This window comes from Symphodus melops, assembly GCF_947650265.1.
Source record: "Symphodus melops genome assembly, chromosome: 4".
Taxonomy (NCBI): domain Eukaryota; kingdom Metazoa; phylum Chordata; class Actinopteri; order Labriformes; family Labridae; genus Symphodus; species Symphodus melops.
In genome coordinates this window covers 27,411,445-27,425,420 of record NC_136694.1, presented here as the reverse complement: position 1 = coordinate 27,425,420, position 13,976 = coordinate 27,411,445, and the positions used below count along the sequence as shown (strand labels likewise).

General features: G+C 42.6%; 1 protein-coding gene across 5 annotated transcripts in view; it reads right to left on the bottom strand.

Annotated features, from left to right (window-relative positions):
- Nucleotides 1–2,416: 2,416 nt before the first annotated feature.
- Nucleotides 2,417–13,976, bottom strand: part of ephb2b (eph receptor B2b) — a 152,207-nt gene continuing 140,647 nt past the window's right edge. For all 5 annotated transcript variants that reach the window (XM_079341947.1, XM_079341948.1, XM_079341949.1 and 2 more), the window contains 5 exons: nucleotides 11,414–11,629; nucleotides 10,166–10,315; nucleotides 8,353–8,546; nucleotides 7,381–7,536; nucleotides 2,417–4,908 (listed from right to left, as the gene is read on the bottom strand). In XM_079341947.1, the coding sequence (XP_079198073.1) occupies nucleotides 4,800–4,908; nucleotides 7,381–7,536; nucleotides 8,353–8,546; nucleotides 10,166–10,315; nucleotides 11,414–11,629 (825 nt within the window). In that variant the 3' untranslated portion in view covers nucleotides 2,417–4,799. The remainder of the gene's footprint in view (nucleotides 4,909–7,380; nucleotides 7,537–8,352; nucleotides 8,547–10,165; nucleotides 10,316–11,413; nucleotides 11,630–13,976) is intronic.

Below are 13,976 nucleotides of genomic sequence, written 5' to 3'. Positions count from 1 at the left end.
TCAAGTTAATAAAACAAACCAGATAGGCTATATTTTAGTCATACAGTTTTCACTTATATTTATAAAGACTAACTTTTGTTCCATTTTTATTATTTTTAACTCAAACATTTGAAAATAAAAACATTAACACCTGTATATTTCTAAGTGTAAGAAGACAAAATTGTTGCTGTAAACACCAAAACCATGAAACCACAGCTCACAGCTATATAACAGATCATATTTTTTATTGAGGAGAGTCAAGTTGGGCTTTCCATTTTTAGAAAATAAACCAATGACAATATTACAAATAATGAAATTGTTACATCATTCACAGGGTTACAGTCAATATACATTTATACAGAATTACAGGATCTCCCACATCAGTCACAGTGGTCTGAACCGGCACTGCACTGTAATGTGGGCTTTAAGGGAAGAGGAGGGGGAACTTGAAGAGTCCCTGTCTGTACTTTAGCCAACAGGCAGAGTGGTAGTGGGAGACGACAGAGGAGGGCTTCAGGGGGTAACAGAGGGGAACACTGGGTCATTTTGGGAAATTCAGTGGTACTAAAGTTTGTCCAACATACGGAGAGACACAGGTTTGTTTTAAGCAGCAGCAGCCAACATGTGTCCATCATCAGCCTCTGCCTGCTGCAGCCTTCACTGAAAAGATAGTCCCTCCAACATGCTACATTTGACCACCACAGCAGTAGAGGGCGCTCTGGCACTGCCGACTGTGCCTCACTTAAACAGGAGCCATTTTCTGTCTTCCACATCAGGAGGCAGACCTCTAGCTCTGGCCATGCTGTGGCTGGGCAGCGTTCAATCGCAGCCCGGTGGGCACTGTGCACACTGGCACGGCTTGTGTTTATGCACACTCTCATGTAACAGTAACACTGAGACTTAACCATTTTCCTCCGTCCTTCAAAAGTTGGCACACGGTGAGGGCAGGGCTGAGAGTATGTATTTTTTGTTTTCTTTGCTTCACTGATGTAAGAGGAGAAAGTACAGAGTGTTTTGCTCATAGTTGGAGTCGTCAAATGTTGTGTGAAACCGATAGGACTGTCACAAACCGCAATGCATCTACTACAATTTCCAGAGGAAAGCTGTAAAAAAGTTATTCTACTCAAGAGGCTGGAGTGTGTGGATGGCATAGTTTTGGTGCCGTAAAACTTCCTATTAAAACTGCATCTGAAAAAAAGTTCAATAATACTTCTTCTCTCTGGGAAATGAATGAAAGCTGCTCTGAAAGGGGAAGTGAAATAAAAAGGGGACAAATAACTTTCTATAAATACAAATCTTAAGTTACAGTGAATTTTAATTTCCCAGAGATCTAATATTAATACACTGTACAGTATGTCCAACTGCACTAATGTCCTGCGGAAACCATTGACAGTTATGGTCATGGGGATTTGCTTAAATGAAACATTTGAGACTCATTTCAGAGAGTTTATAAAAACTATCTCAGCGGATCTTTTTAAAATACGCCCAAATTAAAAACTGTATTTCAATACATGTTTTTGTAGTAAAAATGTTGGACAACAGGGCTCTGTTTGGTTTGAAGAAAGCAGCCAGACTTCTGTTATAAAGTGATCCAGAACCACTTGAGACACTCGACATAAGTGCGTCGATTTCTTCTCCTGATGTAACTGCTCAGCTTGAGCTTCAACAATACACCCTCTTTCTGTGCCGAGAAAATCACGAGATAAATAAATACTTCATGCGGTGCTTCAAACCCTTTTCAAAGTCCTTCAGATGAAATAAAAAAAAAAAAACAACAAACTCACAACAAGAATTCTCCTCACTGTGTGAGAGCTGACTGGATGCAGCATTAAGTGAACTTCTGCAGGATTTTATGTCCAACAGTGTCTGCCCACCCAGTTCGAGGTACTTCCTTGTATCTGGGTTCAAGGATAATTGCTCGATTAATAACTCAAACTCTTGGCAGCATTCGTGGACAAGCGTCTGAACGAGCTTTAATGGGGCTGGAGCAGAAACTCACAATCCCTGTGTATACTTGAGATTAATTTCTTTAAGTGTTTTTCCTGACGAAGGAGTATTCCCAGCGTCGTGACGAGAGGTACAGCCTCAGCCTCGCATAAGACATAAAACTGATGAGCTGTTAAGTATTAAGAAATGGAAAAGGGAAGACAGTGTTGAGCTTAGTTGAAAAAGCAAACTGCATGTTGGCATCAGTGGCATTTAGGTCACAGAGTCACTGCTCGTTCGTCTCTCAGCTATGACTAACAGCTCATGATTCTCCTCCTCAAGCCTCATATGTTACAAAAATTCTTTCTGATGTGTCAGTGCAGATGAAAATAACCGAGGAGGGGATTATGGAGCAGAAAAAAAGAAGAAAAATCTCTCCATCTCCGGCTTTGAATTCTCTGGACAGGCAGGGATAATCAAAAGTAGGATGACAAGACTGCAGTAACTGAGGTTTCTTGCTTTCTTTCTCTTTTTTTTTTTTACCAGGTTTTTTTGGAACTGAAGCCACAAAAACTCTGAGGATTTGGTTCAAAAATGGAAGCATTGTCCGGTCTGCAGGAATCTTTTTAAAGACAAGACAACACACAACTGCTGCACTGATGAATGTCAGCTCGCCTGCTGCTGCAGATGCTTTGAAACTCGCCGAGACGGAGCGAGACAACTGCAGAAGTCCGACAGTGGTGAGATCAGTGAGAGCGGCAGACAGGTGGTGGGCAGACGTGTGTGTGTGTGTGTGTGTTTGTGATCAAGGGGAGTGAGAGGGAATCAGTGCTTCGGACAGAGCGGCTGTGATCGGGGTGCAGCCGCCCCGCTGTGACCGGACGCTTCTTACCGATGGCTCACAGCTGGACGTCCGTGTCTGCCTGTCAGGTCTGGAGCTCTGCGCCACTGCTATCATTTAATGGCTGTGTGCATAAACCCACCATCTACAGGGAATCACTGCAATGCTACAAACTCCATGTTTCCCCCACAACCATTACACCATGATGGACAGCTCCTGTTCAAAGACACCCAGACAGAAAATGCATATACTGTCTGCAAAAGGAAAACAAAGCCTGCTTGGATTATCTACATGGTTGAGTGCACCAACATGTATCATGTTTTAAAAATAAACTTTCTAAGCATTGATGGAAGATCCAGAGTGTTTTTTTTTTGTTTTTTGGAGTCATACAGTAGACTCAGTGCAGGAAAATAAAAGTGGTAATAATAACATTTCAATAACATCCATACAGACATTGCAAAAATATAACACATAGCATTCTTGTTTTTCGTGAACAAATGCCTGATTGTAAAGTCTATTCATGACGGTGTGTTTGTGTAAATGTGTGTGGTATCAAAACTTTAATACTTTCAACGTAAAATCTTCAAAAGGAAAAAAAAAAAAACTGGAAGAAGAAGAAGAAGAAGCAGAAAGGGTGAATATAATGCAGCCACATTATACTCTGTAAAGAGTGTCAAACTCAAGCTCTCACCAAACAGAGTTGCAGTAAATTGCAGCAAATCAAAGCACTGTGAAATGAAGCACTCACTCAGCATGCTATCAAACACGCGTCCCAACGCGTCGGGTGCAGAGTGCACGTGTGCACAGAGATGAACTGTATGGACGCGATGTAAACAGTAGAACCTGTTTCTTTTAGTGTGAATCTACGACGGAGCTCGTTGTTTATTTGTAGTTTCACAGAGTAAGGGAAGAAACTGAAGGTACCAACAGCGTGATCCTCTCTGCAGTCACTTCTTCTCGTGTTTGAATCTTTTTTTTTTGTTTTTGTTTTTTTTTTGTTTTGAGTCTTTTGCGTTGTGGCAGGTCAAGTGCGACTGATATGTACATTACAGGATCATGATCCGGATGCAAAAAACAGAGACTTCTATTTGGCAAGATGTGAGCGCGTAAAGGTCAAAATCAGAACAAACGTGTGGTTTTGTTTTGCAGTGAGAGGAAGCATGGTGAGACGGAATCTTCATCACAAAAATTCACACAATATAGAAAATTACTTGCAATGATGAAAAAACTTTTTTTTTTTGTCTTTTTCGGGATTTCACCGTGTGAATTGTCACTGAATGATTTTTGACATCAGTCCATGTCAAATGAAATCGTCCATTGTAGGGTTTTTAATTTATTTTCTCTCCGGGGGGGGGGGGGGGGGGGGGAACAGATCGGAGTGCGTGTAGTGTCCATCGGCCTCTTCAACACTCACTGCTGTTTCCTCCGGACGTCCAAAATTAGACCTGGCAGAGACGATACCCACATCGCGTCGAGGATGGCCTTCACTTCCTTGTTTCTTTTTTTTTGCCCTTTTAAAGGGTAGCTTTCCTACTCAGTCCGTCTAGTTTACAACCTTATAATCATCTATAAATTTAGATAAACTCCTCGCCTTTTACTCAGTTTTTCTTTTTTTTATGTCTTTAGAAAATTCTTTACAAAATTATCAGAACAAACAAAACCCAAAAAAATGAAAATGAAAATCCAACATCAAATGAAAAACCGGTGGAAGATTGAAGAATGTGTTGCTGGTCACTTCTAACCTCCCGTGTTTCTAGCTCCAGAGGTGGGTCGGCTGTGGGGTCCCCGCTTTGTGGACTTCTGCTTCCACGACTCCCCACAGCTGATCCCGAGGATGGAGGGAGAGTCATGGAGGGATGAGAGGAGGAGGAGGAGAAGAGAGGGAGGTGGGGAGGGGGAGCGGGGGATGACTGGTAGTCTGGAGGGAAGACCAGACACACTGTAACTGCGAAAAAAACATCCACTCCATCATCCGCACCCAGAGCCCTGCATCCCCAACAGCCATTTTTATATATATATATATATATCTCCCCCCTCTGCTGTGCTCGGAGGGTCAGACCTCCACAGACGTGATCTGGTTCATCTGTGCCCGCATCATCTGGACGCTGTTCAGGATCTTCTTTTGATGACCCGCTAACGTCACTCCCACCCTCAGGATGTCACTGCGGAGAGAGGGAAGCGGATGTCACGCTAACGTTAGAACATCGATCGTTTTCATCAGGAACACGTTTACGTCATAGACATCAGAATCACACGTGGAAGCAGAAAAAGAAGACGATGATGATTGGCAGGAAACAGTGACTGTTAATGTAAATTGATTAAAGAGGCGTAGAACATCGTCGCTCAACCAATCAAAAGCTGTGTCCGTTTTTTTTAAGTGTTTTGCAGCCATGTGATGTGTGTATAACAACAACCCTCTTTTTTTCTTTGATTCTCATTGTCTTATGTTTAAAAACGTCTTTGACGCCTTGCACACTCGGTCCGCAGCATTTATTTTTTGATCAGTTGTCAAATTATAAAATGTCTCATTCTCATCACGCAGTGTGATCAAACAGTAAAGTGAATTTCCCTCGGGATCAATAAAGTATCTATATATCTATCTATCTAAAGTTGGCTTTGTGTTTCTTTCATTCCTTTTAAAAAGACAACAACAACAAGGTCCGACTACATGACAGGAAGAGTTTCATTTGTCAATAAAAGATCTGCAGAATAATCCCAGTCACTTCCTGGTGTATTTCAGGATGTCAGTGTTTGCCAGTTTGATACGCTGCATTTATAATAGAAGCGCACTTTACAAAGAACACCATCCTGCGAAGCAGCTGATCGTGAACAGCGGCTGACTGTACCTTTGAGGTACGGACGCAGAAGACAACCACACACACACAAACATGGATGAATGTGAAAAAGTGCATCAAACCTGCTTCGATAATGGCAGGCAACATTTTCAGAGTCAGAGCGCAAAAACATGACTGACACAACATGAGATCGTATTTCTCTTTTACCGTGTGTCAAATTCGGACAAAAATAAATGGCCGACCCCTCAAAAAAAAAAACAGTTTTCTTACAGTAATATGAGCAGCACTTGCTGTTCTCTGACCCACTGTGGCGCTTTACATAATTCAGTTTGGCTCAGTTTGTTGAATAGACGGAGAAATTCTTCTGAATCCCAGCAGTAATCAGGTTTATTGGATTACACATCACCATCTGTATTGTTCAAAGAATTGAAGCTCCACTTCTCCGTGGGTTAATCTGTTCAGAGACAGGAAATGACTGTCTTTCTGTTTTCTCCACAGAGGACGTTCTTAACACGATTAGATCTGAAGTTGTGAGACTCCTCTCTCTGCATAGACCGGCTCAGCCACCTAATGCTACAATGTTCGTGACGATCCTTAAAGTGAGGTCAAACAGAGGCCTGATAAACACATGGCGAAGAATAAAGAGCGCCGTTGGGGCTGGGAGCTATTGTGCGTACTATTCAGTCTTATAACTGCAACATTACCGTCATCTCATTACATGCGGTGCACCGAACTGCTTTCATTGAGGGCCAGAGGCAGAGTCTCGTATTTGTCCAGGTTTAAAGATTAAGAGGGAGCGTCAATTAATCCCCTTAACAAAAAGGTGAAAAACTTCTGTATCGATTTTTTTAGTTTCATATTCTATTGAATCCCCTTTAGGTGATTCGGATGTCTTTAAGTGTTTGGTTTCTTGCTTTTCTTTCCAATCGTTGTACTCTCTGAGCTAAATGCTCGAGGATGAGACTCCCATCAGCACGCAGGAAGTAAGACTTCATGATGGAGGAGTAGGCGTTAGGGTTAGGGAAGTCATTGTTGATTTTAAAGCTTCTGTGAGGAACTGAACTTGCTGCTGATTCTGTCCTGTACATGTGTAGCTAGTGATTTATTTTTCATTTCAGATTTATTAGATGGGCTTTATGCCTTCAGGACAGTGGATGGAGAGGGACATCTGAGAGAATAAGTAGGGATTGACATACGACATAAGGAGCCGCGGTGTGGACTTAAGCCTCCGTACACTTGGCGTGGACTGACCACCGGGCCATCTGCACCTTTAAGCAATCACAAATCTGCTTGACTGTGAATCTCTGCATGGAAACTGTACATAAAGTTTTCTTCAGCAGCACGTTGTCACTCACTTTGTGTGACACCTACCCGGCTGCAGCGCTTTGAGGCATTGATAAAAACAAGGTAGATACACTCAATCGCTGTCCTGATGGTCTCGTTTGCTTTTGTAGGACGTAGAAAGGAATCAGAATAAATGTCCGTCTGTTTCATAACCACCTAAAAACTCCTCACAGGAGCTTTAACATTTATTTTGGCCTTTTTGCCTTTATTATATAGGGAGGAAAGTGGACAGAGGCGGAAATCAGGCAGAGACATGCGGGAGAGGAGCCACAGGCTGGACACAAACCCGGGCCACTCGCGTGAGGACTAAAGCCTCGATACATGGGGACGATACTTTTCTTTTTTAAAGTAAGGTTTTCCAGCAAAGTTCCCAAACCATTATTTTATCTATTTCAGCTCAAACTGCTGCTCAAAGTCCTGAGCGATACACGAGACCATAACGCTGCTCGATGTGATGTTTCGTCGACCATAATGACAGGACTCATCGGCACTTACTCCATGGTCATCTGGGACACCACGTCGAATGTAGAAAAGTCAGCGTTGGCGAAGTTGTCTTTGTACTGGCCCATCTTGATGGCGTCCAGCCACTCGTCCACGGTGCTGAAGCTGGAGAAGTCGGGGATGCTGCGGTCCAGGAGGGGGAGGTGAACACTGAGGGAGACACAAGCAGGGGACGTTAAGAGTAATGATGATACAAACTGGCAGCTCCGACATCCCTGACAGCAGCGGACCACCTGTGTTTGATTCAAATATGAATGATTACATTACATTCAAACAGAACTTTAGAGAATCCCCCTGGCCTTATTCATGAACCAATACTTTCCAAACGGATTCCTCGTAAAGTGAATTTTCCAAATGAAGTGATGGGCTTCAGGGAGCCAATATACCCACTCAGTGTCGGTGGAAAATCTGGCCCTCGATCCTCCACACACCGCAAATGAAAGTACAGACAGTGGATAATGGAAATCAGTCAACCCAGTCACTCAAAGGAAACTAACACCCAGTGCAGCAACGCTTTCAATTGTTTTGTTTTGAAACTTGCAAAAATCTGCTACAAACCAGGTCTCGCCCGGAGCGTTCCTTGGGAAGGTTTTGATCTATCAAACCAAAAGGCTTTCATTTACATAACCGCCCGGCGCCAGGAGAAACAAGAGACACTTGTGTTTGAAAGAAAAGTCAACTGTGCTACGGATGGCACTGCAGCGGGAGCAGGAATTTCCTTTTTAGAAAGAGGAAAGGGTTTACATTAAGAGAATAAGTTGCACAGTATTTTTCGAGATGTTATCCACGTCAAATGATGCTCGAACCCAAAGATGTGTGTTGTGGGTCGCCTTTAGAGACGAACCCACATCTTAAACTATTTATACCAAATGTTATGACTGCAAGTAATACCAGCAGACAAAGGGAATGCGAGTCAAAACATTTAAAAACAAATTCCTCCATTAATCTCCCCCCCCTCCGACTCACCCTGACGACAGCGGGGTCATGGCCTTCAGCGTGTTGGGATTGCGGATCATCTTGTCCAGGTTGTTGACGATCTGGCTGAACTTGGGCCGGTTGTTGCGGTCCTTCTGCCAGCAGTCCAGCATGAGCTGGTGCAGCGCGCTGGGGCAGTCCATGGGCGGGGGCAGCCGGTAGTCCTGCTCGATGGCGTTGATGACCTGCAGGGGGAGACACAGATCTCTAAGGGTTGCTTTGAGGCTCTACAGAGAGGAAGATCGATCGATGGACAGGAGAAAGGAAAGGAAAGAACTCAAGTACTGCATTAATATGATCATGTATGAATTCATGCAGAACACAAGGTTCAACATCACCTTCACTTTGTTATCATCGTTTGGTTAAGGTGACAAAAACTCCAGCGAGGGAAATCAATGCCTCAAGGTAATTTTGCACCAGGCTCCATTTTTGAAAGGTTAAAGGTCACAAAACTGTGCCACAAAAAAAGTGAACCAAGTGTCACACTTTTCTAAAGAAAAGAAAAAAAGGAAAAAAGGAAAAAGGAAAGTAATGCTCTTATTAAACCTTGACTAAAGTGGTGCAGACGTGTACTCTTGTGTCAAATAAATACACCCAGTTATATTCCTTAACCTGATTTTACATTTGAACAAACGCACTGAGTTACTTTCCAGGACGGATCCACTCCACTTTTTAAAACCTCCTCTCAGGTTATAAAGATGTCATGAGTACATAAAAAAGCTTCTGGATGACTCTCTTAATATAATCCACATGCACAAACAATGTCCAATATGAAGTAATTATTGGCAGAAATGCGACCCCTCTTGATGAACATACAATAAGAGCATCTGTTCGTCTCAGCGTGCACGCAGCTGCTCCGCTCCTCGAGCCGTCTACATTATCATTCATACAATAAGTGTACGGACACATATATCTGTGCACAAATCAGCACATGAGTTCAAGATGTGCAGAGTTGTTAAACAGCAGTTTGGTCGTTACAAGCGTAAACCTTATTCCAGGAACTTGTCCTGTGTGCCAGCAGTGACCTCATCTGTGGCCTTTACAAAGTATTTAATGCTCTCTCTCTCTGTCACACCACATTAAAGCTGCGTCTGACTCAGGCCCGGGATGTTGTTGGCCAGGAGGGCACACAGAAGTGAGACAACCTGGAGGACACTTGTGACGAGGACGCACAGCAAACCCCCCCCCCCCCCCCCCCTTCCCCCCACCACCCCCCACCACCACTGCTCATTATCGGGGGGCCATTAAAGGAGCTCCATTCAAAGCCAGATTAATCTCATTCATGAGGCCTCTGAACGAGCACCCCGATGGAGCAGAAACACTATCTGGAGCTGCTAATAAGATAACCGGTGAGCTCCTCGCTCCCTCTTAGCACATTAGTGTTCTCACTTTCAATTTGAAACTATTTTCATTATCTCGCTCTCCATAATTTGCTCAGTCCTCGGCTCACCCAGAGGGAGAGAGGAAATGGAGGCTCCAGTCAAGAGCAGAGACTGTCCACCGAGCTCTTCGGTGCATTTCAAATGATCTGATTATGTCTCTGCGGTGACTGCGGGAGAATTTTTCATATAAAAAAAGCCCGGAGTGAAAGCTGCTGTTAAGCTAAAAGAAAGCAGATACGATGACAAAATGTAACTCTGAGGAGTCTGAGGCTGGAATGAAACCCAGGAGACGAAAGAAAAGCTACGTGTGCAGTGAGGCTTTGTTTTAAAAATAGTTTAGGGGGATTTTAATTTTTTTATTTTTTTACAGAGGATTCATGTGAGATTTTAAAAAGTAACTAAAGTGGAGATTAAATACATACATCCTGATTGGTCATGTCCCAGTACGGCCGCTCTCCGTAGGACATGACTTCCCACATGACGATGCCGTAGCTCCACACATCACTGGCCGAGGTGAACTTCCTGTACTGGATGGCTTCGGGTGCAGTCCATCGGATAGGAATCTTCCCTCCCTGTGAAACACAAAGGGCACAACCTCAGCGAGTGGAAGCGAGACGGAAACCTGACCGTCACAGTGTCCTGACTCCAGAGAGAGACGGCGTTCACAGCAACAATGTCAGACAGTAACCCAAACTGGGAAGTGGATAAAACAAAACCCCTGGGAGCAACGTGTGGAACATGAAATACAGGAGGAGGAGGAGGAGGAGGAACAGGTGAAGGAGCGAAGTTTGTCCGGATAGAGAATCAGATTGAAAGTGCACTTCACTTCAAGGTTATATAAAATCAACTGGTAGCACAGGATGAATGTGATCACTCTGGTCATGTCAGATAGTATCAGACAAACTCGCCTTTATAATGAAAACATATGACATTTATTTCAGAAGACAGTTTGACCTTCATTCTGTCATGAAGACAAGGTCGCCTTAAGATTCTTATGTTCGAAATACTTCAGGGACGTAAACATGTAGGTTACATTCTGACGATGTCTGCCATCGTGTTGCCGGAGAATTATGGTAGATTTGTGGTCGTAAAGTACATTTACATAAACAAGGAGTTTGTCTTTGTGTATTGGTGCAAAAACAGTTAACATGGGAAATAACGGCAAATTGGGATTGGACACTTGATGTTCCCTTTTCTCTCTGTTCAGAAAGTATTGAGTTGATTCTTAATCTAACACCTGGGACCTTAAAACTAGTCACAAAAAAACCCCTTGAAATAATTGTGTATTTTTTTTCATTAATAAGATCTAAAATGTAGCTACAAAAAAGTTGATTAAACTGAATTAAAATAAAGAGTTTCTGCATAAAATTTATTGTTTCAATTAAAACACCTACAAGCACCAACATTCAGAAAGAAAGACTTCATCTCAAAATATTTATTATTAAAAGCTTCATATCTGGTTAGTAATACTCTGTTTAAATGCACTTTAAAGGCTTTGAAAACAAAAGAGGGCACTTTGGATAAAAACACATTTTCCATACTTTTCTTTTTACATTAATACAGTCCTAGTATTTACTGACTTTAGTTGTGTTTTTAAAGTCTAAACCCATATTTTTCCAGAGAGTTGCGGCCCCCTGCAAGGCGTCTAATACTGGAATGTTTTTTCTTACCAGAGCGCTGGTGTATGTCGGGTCTGAAGTATCATCCTCCAGGAAGCGCGAGAGGCCGAAGTCGGACACCTTGCACACCAGGTTGCTGTTGACCAGGATGTTCCGAGCAGCCAGGTCGCGGTGCACGTAGTTCATGTCGGCCAGGTATTTCATGCCTGAGGCGATGCCGCGCAGCATACCCACCAGCTGGATGACGGTGAACTGCCCGTCGTTTTGCTGCGAAACAGACAGAAGTCATGTTACAGTAACTTCAAACATATGGCACACTCTTTGGACATTTGATCCGCAGGGATGAATGGAAGCAGAATGTTTACACTAGTGGGAAAAATATCCACAATTTATAATGTGGAAATGTACTTCGACATGTTCAGCTGTTTATTTATCTGTCAGTTATTTTTCACATCATGCAAAATGTTTTCAAATTTACACGTTTTGACGTTGTGTATCCCCTTTAATTATTAAAAAATACAAAAAGACTCCACTGGTGAGAAATAAATATTTGTATGATTTAAAGAGTTCGATTTGAGCTGCAAAATAATAACTTAGTTCTCTCTGCAGTCAAAATGACATCATATTCAGTTTGACTTCCATTTCTAACAAATCAAGTCAAAACGATGAGTTTGAATCCATTTTCAAATATTTAAAAGGAGAATCTTGACAATTGAAAAAATAATTGTTGATATTAACTTTTAAAATATTTTGCAAGTGAGAATATATATATATATATATATATATATATATATAAAGCTACTTCTTTATATAGATTTTGTTGAATAAAGACATTTTAATTCAGCAGAAGTCCTACAGTATGCCTAAAGGAGAGCTGCAGTTTTGTTTTAGTTTTTAACTTATTCAATTATTTAGGTTTTTATTTATTGGATTCAGTGAACTGGTTCAAAATTAATCCACAAATCTGATAACACAGAAATGTAGATACTGTAAATCTACATTTCATCTGTAGTCCTAAAAAGCAGAAAACCACACAGGACAGCACACGAAAGATCTGACACACAGTTTTACACAGAAGATGGACACATTGGCTACACAAGCAGCAACAGACATCAGTGTAAAACACAGGATGAGGCAGAAGCGTAAACAGATAACACAGACATGTATCAGTACATGACGGGTTTGTTTTTTTCTTAAGAAGGTTAAGTAGTAGTTGTTCCATTAATGTGTGCCTCCAACAGACAAGATGAAATGAGGACATGATAGAAAATGGTAGTTCCAGATTACTTATTTCCAAAAGGCAATTGTTGAAATCTACAATTTCTCTGCATTATTTTTGGAACGTTTTATTGGACGGGCCAGCTGAAGAGAGACAGGAAGGAGTGGGAGATGCAGTAAAAAGCCGAGATCCGGCCGTTGCTACGAGGACTGTAACGTGTGCACATCTGAGCATGCTCCAACCACTGAGCGTAACCGGTGCTCCTGCTTCTCCAACACCGTTTCAATATTTAATGGGCTTTCCAAAAATTGCACAGGGTGCCTCACGGTGAAATCTGCCGTCAATATTTACATCATTTCAGGCCAAGGAAGTATCATGAATTTTAATATTCTATTTGTAGGCAATGGTACCTAAAGACAGTGACCGCTTCTTAAAGAAACATGGAGGGAATCAGCGATGGTGAAGATCGTTTGTGTCTAACAGACTAAAGGAATTCATGACATGACTTTACAAACTCTTTACACACTGGCTTCATGAGACAAATTGAGCTTTTTGCAATCACTAAATAGGATTTGAAGTGATTTTCTATACTGTAAAAATTCTTACATTCTCCTAAAACTCCTCCTGCATTAAAGAAATGTGGCGTTAACACAAATGCCCACATAACTCTTTGACTCTAATTATAATAATTTAATTTAGACATGTCTACCTGTAACCAAACCCTCATGTGTCTGACGTCGGGAAGTTACTTTGTGGTTTAAGTTTCTCTGCAGAGGCCCTGAAGGACACTACCAGGGAGGTTCTGCTTGGGCTGAAGTGGCCTCTGCAGGGCCGGGTGGGGGGCTAAGCCGGGGTCTGGCTGCCTGTCTACAGCTGTTCCCCTCCTCAGTTTGGTGAGGGCTTTACCACATGCATGCAGAGCGTCTGGAGCAGTGCCGCAGCTGTGCCTCCAACTGTGCACACCTGCACTCTCTCCCCACCACCCACAACGTCGTCCGGAGAACAGAAGATTCCAGAGAGAAAGGAGCACGAGGACGGGGGTGGGCAGACGGACAGACAGACCCGGAGAGGGGGGGGGGGGGGGGGGGGGGGGGGGGTGGCTGGAAGGACACAGCCATATTAACAGTCTGCATGATCGCTCCACCAGCCTATTTCTCTCTCAAACACTTTGCTGCTCATTAGCCCAGCGGATGCTTCTCCTCGACTCAAGCTGCTTCTCCTCGTGTACTGCAGCAATTAAGCAGAATGCATAATTCATGAAAACCTTTCTCCGAATTACACATCGACATCTAATCTGTGCGGTGTTTGCATAAACTTTAATTGGGAGGACTCCTCCAAAGTCTTAATGGTCAGTTAAGTAGAAAAAATATCCAAAAGTGGAAAAGAAACTGTGTG